General features: G+C 53.6%; 2 protein-coding genes across 2 annotated transcripts; both read left to right on the forward strand.

The window, feature by feature from the left end:
* Window positions 1-109: 109 nt before the first annotated feature.
* POSPLADRAFT_1155541 (hypothetical protein) lies at window positions 110-1,482 on the forward strand (the record flags this gene model as incomplete). Its single annotated transcript, XM_024486953.1, has 4 exons — window positions 110-399; window positions 493-533; window positions 918-1,155; window positions 1,218-1,482. 4 exons carry the CDS (start codon window positions 110-112, stop codon window positions 1,480-1,482), a joined length of 834 nt encoding a protein of 277 aa, XP_024334870.1.
* Window positions 1,483-2,180: 698 nt separating this feature from the next.
* POSPLADRAFT_1061179 (hypothetical protein) lies at window positions 2,181-2,914 on the forward strand (the record flags this gene model as incomplete). Its single annotated transcript, XM_024481351.1, has 2 exons — window positions 2,181-2,241; window positions 2,406-2,914. The coding sequence occupies 2 exons, from the start codon at window positions 2,181-2,183 to the stop codon at window positions 2,912-2,914; spliced, it is 570 nt and encodes a 189-aa protein (XP_024334871.1).
* Between the last annotated feature and the right edge of the window lie 5,331 nt (window positions 2,915-8,245).

Raw genomic sequence — 8,245 nt, forward strand, 5'->3', positions numbered from 1 at the left:
CTGCCGCACCAGTTCTCAACATACTCACGACGTCCACCGCCAGACGAGGACTAAGCCATCACATACGGAATACGTAACGCTCAAAACGTATTATGCCTGGGATGCCGACATGACCTTTGTGTCATATCTGAACACGACTACCGCTATTATGCTCCTTGTGGAGACCATGCTGTTTTGTCGCCTCCTAGCAAGGATTATCCGCAAGCGCATATTACATCATATTTTCGGACACCTCATCGTCCCACTCATCGTCATCAAGTTCGCTAGAGTCGCAAATCTCGCTTGCACCGTCTTCGGCTCAGAGATTGGCCGCCTGGATTCTACTTTTGCGCTGCGGCCCTCATCGTGGGGACATCCTGGCACGAACACTGAGTGGCTCATGCAGGCTTCCGATCATATGTAAGTAGCTGGACTTTTACTATTCCCTCATCGAGTGTTGACTCACCGGTATTCTCGAAGTGGTTCTTCATTCTTGCTCCTTTGGTGCGGCAGTCGAGGATTCGAAGACGATGAGCGTGGGAAAGGCATCTATAGTACGTTATGGACTCGAGTCACCTTTTCGATATCGTCGTCAATGTTAACTAAACTCAGGTGTCAATGCTGCATTTGACGGCTTGCATATTCTCTTCTGGATGGCGTCCTCCGTGTCAGATGGCTTGATTACAGCATTGGATAAACCGCAGACACCAACGCCGAGGAAGATCTTCCTTGGGAATATTGCCAGAATCTTTCATCTTGCCTTAATTCATTTCTGGGTGCAGTTTTACGAATCAGACTAAGCGCACATGTTATGTATCAATCAGACCTGGCCTTTCCTTGTAAAATTAGATATGTTATTGCATCAAGGACGACGGGGCATCAAATCTCAGATTTATCTGCGTGTGGCTTTGATCTTCATTTGAAACTACTCACCGCAGCGGTATTCTGTTACAAGGATCACATATTCCTTCTCATGTCGAACCTGCCATCTTCGTCGTTCCAGGGCACGCTGACGATCAGCGCATCGTCCGTGATTGTCGCGCCCATAAACAAAGTATGGCAGATCCTCGTCGACTTCACGTCCTATGCCGAATGGTACGTCCAGTCCCAAACGTTTACTCATAACGAGGACATACTCAGGCTGCGTCCTGAGTCTATGTTCAGGAACACCTTCGTGTACGGTGTGCATGTCCCTGCGTAGACAGTGTACACCGCTAGCTGACACACGGGAGTAACAGACACAAACAGAGAATTGTGGACCGCACTTCCAAGGGGCCGCTGCCCGACCAGACACCGCGCGAGGGAACGTACCTCCTCATGGAGGTGCAAATACCACCGACGTCCGACCGCTCCCACACGCCGACGTCGCGCCCGCTCGAGGTGATCACGGCGGTCGACCCGGCAGCGCACCGTGTGACGTGGAAGAATCTGATGCCGTCGTGGTTTCTGTGCGCGGAGCGGTGGCAGGCGCCGAGTGTCGTCGAGGAAGGGAAGACGTTGTAGGAGACGCGGTACATTATATGTGCGCGCACTCCTTTCTAGCGAACTGCAGCAGGGGTTCCAGGCGGTTGCCGATGGACTGAAGTGCCAAGCGGAGCAGTCTTAGTGATTCGAGATGTCTTCTCCGAACCTTGCTCTGTGGTTGTGATGATGTTCATGCTGACACAGCGGTTATTGATATCATTGGTGATCCATGTATGCTACGGGTCGATATGAGCGGCCCTGTAAATTGTATACCCGCCCTATTCTTCTTCCTTACTCACCACTGAGGATATCACGCCACTGTCGAGTAAGACGGCCCAGAATAAAGGATCAAAACAAACAACCACTGCCCCACTGCTGTGCCGCGCGAATATGTTCATCCACAACGACGATTCTAGACTCATCGCGTCGAGCCCAAGATGGATGACAGCAAGAGCCTCACCAATGAATGGTCTCGCCACGCATACCTTCGTGCTGATAAAATCCGCACACATGAAGCCATACAATGTCAATATCTGTCACGAGTTGACACGGCGTCTAGCCGTTTTTTAATTTTTCCTTTTCGCGGGCTCGAACCCGCGACCTCTGTACTACCTACCTGATATGGACACGTCGTTATCTACTGTACGATCTGATTAGATAGGACGGCAGTGCACGGCACAGCTCGGGCTCCGCTGACACAGCCGCTCTGACTCACTGGCCTCCGGGGCCGCGTCAGCATGCTGCGCACGGACCAGCTGCGCACAGACCAACGCGCACAGCCTGCCCTTATCTCCCCATGTATATAAGCCGGCCTCTGCTGCCCTAGGGACCTCAGTTTCGACCTCTTGTCCCTAGGTCAGTAAGCCTCCTTTGTATCTTTTCCTTACTTCACTAACTAATACATTTACTTGTCCCTAGCCTTAGGTTCGAGCCTAGCTCACCATCGCTTTGGTAAGAACCAGTCGAACACCCCCAGCTTTTAGGTTTTCTCCTGTCGCTCGACCCCAAGTCGCGACAGAAGCGCGCCACTGAGGTTGAGCAGATCCTCGACATCAGCCGGGCCCATCGGCCCGAGCTAAACAACTTCTTCTCGGCCCGGGGTCGAGGACGTGGTGGGGCACGTGGTGGTGCACCCCCATCGTACGGAGCTTCGGCCAGCATCAATGCGGCCGTCGGAAAAGGAAACTTCCCCGGCAGTTGTTTTGGCTGCAGGAAGCAAGGGTACCGACGTTTCGAGTGCCCCAATTGTAAGGACAAGCCTTACACAAAACGCGCCGACGCATGGGCTATGGTTGCCTCGGGCTCCACCCGGGCTGCGACAAGCACCCCCGTCATGACGTCACCCTCGGCAAGTATAAGTGCCACTTCAGTGAAATCCGAGCAATCGGAGCTGGCGGACTTAATGGCACAGGTGAAGTCGATGCGCGAGGAGCTCGAGCACTATCGGGCGATGAAGGAGGAGGGTTTTTAATCCGGTCCGCGCTTCGTGCCGCACGCGTCAGGCCGCGTAATAATAACATGTACAATGTACTGGCTACTGCGAATGTTTACGAATTGGACCACGGGTCCCAGCACTTCCACATTCCAGTACGCCTCCAAGGAGAAAGACGGCACAAAGATATCGTTGCAATGGTGGACAGCGGAGCCACTACGAAGTTCATCAACAAGCGTTTCATCACGGAGAATCGAGTACGAACGCGGAAATTTAAAGAGCCCATTCCGCTTTACAATATCGATGGAACACTCAATAAAGACGGAAGCATCTCGGAGGTAGCTGTGCTACAGATGCAAATAGGAGAACACATCGAGAAGACGGTGTTCACGGTCACGGACATAGGTCCCGAAGATGTGATCATTGGGTTGGATTGGCTGCGAGAGCACAACCCCGAGATCGATTGGGAGTTAGGCTCCCTAAAATTATCACGATGCCCTGAGACGTGCAGTGCCAGGAAGACTGGCCAAATGGAGCAAGCGGCGACTGCACGTGATACGGGGGTCAGGCCCACGGTGCACAGGCATTCGCCGAAGTCCAAACGGTCGGTCATAGGTGCCTGCCGGAGTAAGGTGCTCCCGGACTTCGAACCCGAAGAAGATCCGGCGGAAGTAGAGTGGGATGAGGCCGATTTGATCGAAGCTTGGGAGCAAGGCATCACGCTTCCCGGCGCCCCTCAGCTGTTTGTCGCAGCCGGGCATATGTACTCCCAGCTGTTCGCTGAGGAGGAGATCAAAAAGAAGGTCATCAAGACCGCCGAGGAGTCGGTACCTAAACAGTACCACGAGTTCCTGAATGTCTTCTCCAAGGAAGCATCAGAACGGCTACCCGAAAGGAAGCCGTACGATCATGCAATCGAACCCGTGCCAGGCTATTCAATGTTCCATTTGAAGGTATACCCATTGTCGAACAACGAGCAGGAGGAACTGGACAAGTTCCTAAAGGAGCAACTAGCGAAGGGCTACATACGGGAGTCGAAGTCGCCAATCTCGTCCCCCTTTTTTTTCATCAAAAAGAAAGAAGGGACGCTCCGACCCGTACAGGACTACCGCCGATTGAATGCGATCACGGTCAAGAATCGTTATCCATTGCCGCTGATCGCTGAAATGGTGGATAAGCTCTGCGGCGCTACGCTCTTCACGAAGTTCGATGTCCGATGGGGATACAACAACGTCCGGATTAAAGCCGGTGACAAATGGAAGGCGGCCTTTGTGACTAACTGGGGGCTGTACGAGCCCCTGGTGATGTTCTTCGGTCTCACCAACTCCCCCGCGACCTTCCAGGCAATGATGAATGAGATCTTCCACGATCTCATCGTCGGTGGCAAAATCCTCGTGTACCTGGATGACATACTCATCTTCTCCACCAACAAAGAGGAGCATGAAAAGGTCACACGCGAGGTTCTACGCCGCCTTCAGGATAACGATCTGTTCCTGAAGCCTGAAAAGTGCGAATGGGATGTTCCCAAGGTCGCCTATGTCGGCTACGTGTTCGGTGGCGATGAGGTGGCGATGGATCCCGCAAAACTAAAAGGAATTAATGAGTGGCCGGTACCCCAGAACAAGAAAGATGTTCAGAAGTTCCGGGGGTTCTCCAACTTCTACCGCCGCTTCATTAAGGATTTCGCTAAGATCTCGCGACCACTCGACCGACTCACAGGGAACGACCCATGGCATTGGGGTGAAGAAGAACAACACGCCTTCGATGAGCTCAAACGGCTCTTCGCGACGACTCCCGTCTTAGCGCTGTATGACCCTAATCGAGAAATGCGCATTGAGGTCGACGCTTCGGGTTACGCCACTGGCGGCGTGTTGATGCAGAAGCAGGACAACGGCAAATGGCACCCTATCGCCTTCAGATCTCACGCTATGGACCCTGCCCAGCGTAACTACGAGATCTACGATAAGGAGATGCTCGCGATCATTGAGGCACTAGACGATTGGCGCCACTATCTCGAGGGGTTACCCAATCAGTTCGAGATCGTAACCGATCATAAGAACCTCGAATACTGGTGTACCTCCCAGCATCTCACGCGTCGTCAAGCACGATGGTCGCTGTTCCTGGCTCGCTTTGACTTCCGCATCACGCACAAGGCCGGAACGTCGAATGGGAAGGCTGATGCCCTGTCACGTTGATCAGACCATCAGATCGGCGATGAGGACGATAACACCGATCAGGTGGTTCTCAAGCCGGAGCGCTTCTGCATCGCCTCCACCAGGTGTGGTCATGCCTCGGTGACGGCCAATCAGTCGCTTCTGAAACGCATCAGGGAATGTTCGGAGAAGGATCGGGAGGTGGCCGAGGCCCTTGAAAAGGTGCAGGACCTCGGGCCGCCCCGGCTGCAAAGGGGTTTTGAGGAGTGGAATGCCGAACAGGGGCTTCTGTTGTTCCGTGGATGCGTATATGTCCCAAAGAACGCAGAGCTCCGGCGGGATATAGTCAAAATCCACCATGACTCGCTGATCGCCGGTCATGGCGGTCGTGCCAAAACCCTGGAGCTCATGTCACGGAACTACTGGTGGCCAGGGATGTCCAAATTCGTCAATGAGTACGTAAGCACCTGTGACGTGTGCAACCGTACCAAGACATTTCCAGCCAAGCCCCAGGGTCCGCTGAAGCCGAACAAGATCCCCGAGCGCCCATGGCAGATCATCACGACCGATATGATCGTCGGCTTGCCAAAGTCTGATGGATTCGACTCGATCCTGGTCACCGCCGACCGCTTTACCAAGCAGGTCCACTTCTCGGCCTGTCATGAGACCCTGACGGCAGAAGGTGCAGCAGACCTGTACATCCGCGATGTGTTCAAGCATCATGGGGCCCTGGCCAAGGTCATATCAGACTGAGGTCCCCAGTTTGCTTCAAAGTATCTCCACGCAGTGTACAAGGGACTAGGGATCAAGCCGGCGCTGTTCACAGTGTTCCACCCCCAGACAGACGGCCAGACTGAGCACTAGAACCAGGAGATCGAGCAGTACTTGCGTGCTTTCACAAGCCACCGGCAGGATGATTGGGCAAAGCAGTTGCCGCTCGCGGAATTCGCACTGAACAACCGAGTTCACTCCGCGACCGGGCACTCCCCTTTCTACCTGCATCAGGGGTACAATCCTGAGATCCAGGTTCGGATCAATCCGATGTCCACGATGCCCGCTACTGCCGACCGGCTTAAGATTCTAAAGGAGATTTGCGACGATGCGCACTCTGCGCTCAAGCTGTCAGCCGAGCGTATGAAGGTGTACTACGACAAGCACATGCAGGAGGCACCGGTCTTCGTGCCGGGGGATAAGGTCTGGCTTGATGCCCGGAACCTTAAGCTGAAACAGCCGAGCAAGAAGCTCAGTCCCAAGCGCCTTGGACCTTATGCCGTGCGGCGAAGGCTCGGAGACTTGGATTACGAATTAGTCCTGCCGAAATCGGTGCCGGTGCACCCGGTGTTCCATGTCTCCTTGCTTAGCAAGTACATGTGTAGTGACATCCCGGGCCGGGAGCCGGAGGAGCCGCCTGCGATCGAGGTTGAGGGCAACGAGGAGTACGAGGTTGAGCGGATCAAGGATCCGTGGATCTTCCGGCGTCAGCTGCAGTACCTCGTCAAGTGGAAAGGTTATGACGATTCGCATATGTCATGGGAACCGGCGCGCAATGTTGCCAATGCGCCAGCCCTCATAGCCGACTTCCACCGGAAGAATCCAAACGCCCCTCGCCGCCTCAATGCTGCTATCTTTGGTGGTCTCAACTTCCAGCCAATGCCTTCGCCGCTGACTGAAGCACGATGCCGCTCCGGGTGGGAGATGGGCAAGGGTGCCTCACATGAGGTCATGCGCCGTTGAGGGGGGGGGTAATGTCATGAGTTGGTACGGCATCTAGCCGTTTTTAATTTTTTTCCTTTTCGCGGGCTCGAACCCGCGACCTCTGTACTATACGCTCGAATGGACAAGTCCTTATCTACTGCACAATTAGATTAGATGGGGTGGCAGTGCACGGCACAGCTCGGGCTCCGCTGACACAGCCTCTCTGACTCACTGGCCCCCGGGGCTGCGTCAGCATGCTGTGCACGGACCAGCTGCACACGGACCAGTGCGCACAGCCTGCCCTTATCTTCCCCTGTATATAAGCCGGCCTCTGCTGCCCTAGGGACCTCAGTTTTGACCTCTTGTCCCTAGGTCAGTAAGCCCTCCCTTGTATTCCTTTCTGACCTTACTAACTAATGCATTTACTTGTCCCTAGCCTTAGGTTTGAGCGTAAGCTCACCATCGCTTTGGTGAGACCCAGTCGAACACCCCCAGCATTTAGGTTTGTTCCTGTCGCTTGACCTCAAGTTGCGACACCGGCCCTCGGGGCTGCGTCAGCACGCTGTGCACGGACCAGCTACGCACGGACCAGTACGCACAGCCTGCCCTTATCTCCCCATGTATATAAGCCAGCCTCTGCTGCCCTAGAGACCTCAGTTTCGACCTCTTGTTCCTAGGTCAGTACGCCTCTCATGTATTCTCCTTCTTACTTAACTAACTAATACATTTCTTGTCCCTAGCCTTAGGTTTGAGTGCTGCTCACCATCGCTTCGGTGAGAACCAGTTGAACGCCCCCAGCTTTCTTTAGGTTTTCCCTGTCGCTTGACCTCAAGTCGCGACACGCTCACAGAGACCGCAGAAAAAACCAGCCACTCTGAGACCCCATTTGCATCATCCGCGAGTCCACTACCATATCATTTTCGAGAAAGTGTGCAAGCCTATATATAATGTAACTTTGCTCAAAGACATTTTCGCCATTTTGATAGACGCATTGTCAGGTGAGTTCAAGCAATCTTGCCGTCGCCGTTTGCACAGACTCACACTGTCACAGTTTCCCTAATTTTACCTAATTTTACCGCTATTTCTGCGGACATATCAAAGGGTATAGGGACTTATCCATACTTATCCGTCCGCATATGGGTACAGCTGCATATCTAAGGGGTTATCCGCTTAAATAAGCGACACATGATCTTGTTCTGGACACATCAGGCTGGACTCTGATGCCGGACCTTTTCTAGATAGAAACCAGACTCCTTCTGGACCATGACATCATTCTGACATCATAGGTAGGAGCTAGGCTCAGGCACTAGGCCATAGGCCGGTCAATTCTAGACCCTAGGCCCAGGGCAGGGCAGGGCCAGACTATGACATCATATATGACATCATAGAGCACATGATACTTAGTAATCCTTACCCAGCTAGGTACCAGGGGTCCATTACCGGTCCCTGGGGGGTTTTCCCTCATGTATATAAAGCAGCATCCTGGGGCACCCTGTCCCCCAGTTCTATTCGACTTCGTTGT

The sequence above is a fragment of the Postia placenta genome, assembly GCF_002117355.1.
Source record: "Postia placenta MAD-698-R-SB12 unplaced genomic scaffold POSPLAscaffold_16, whole genome shotgun sequence".
NCBI lineage: Eukaryota > Fungi > Basidiomycota > Agaricomycetes > Polyporales > Adustoporiaceae > Rhodonia > Rhodonia placenta.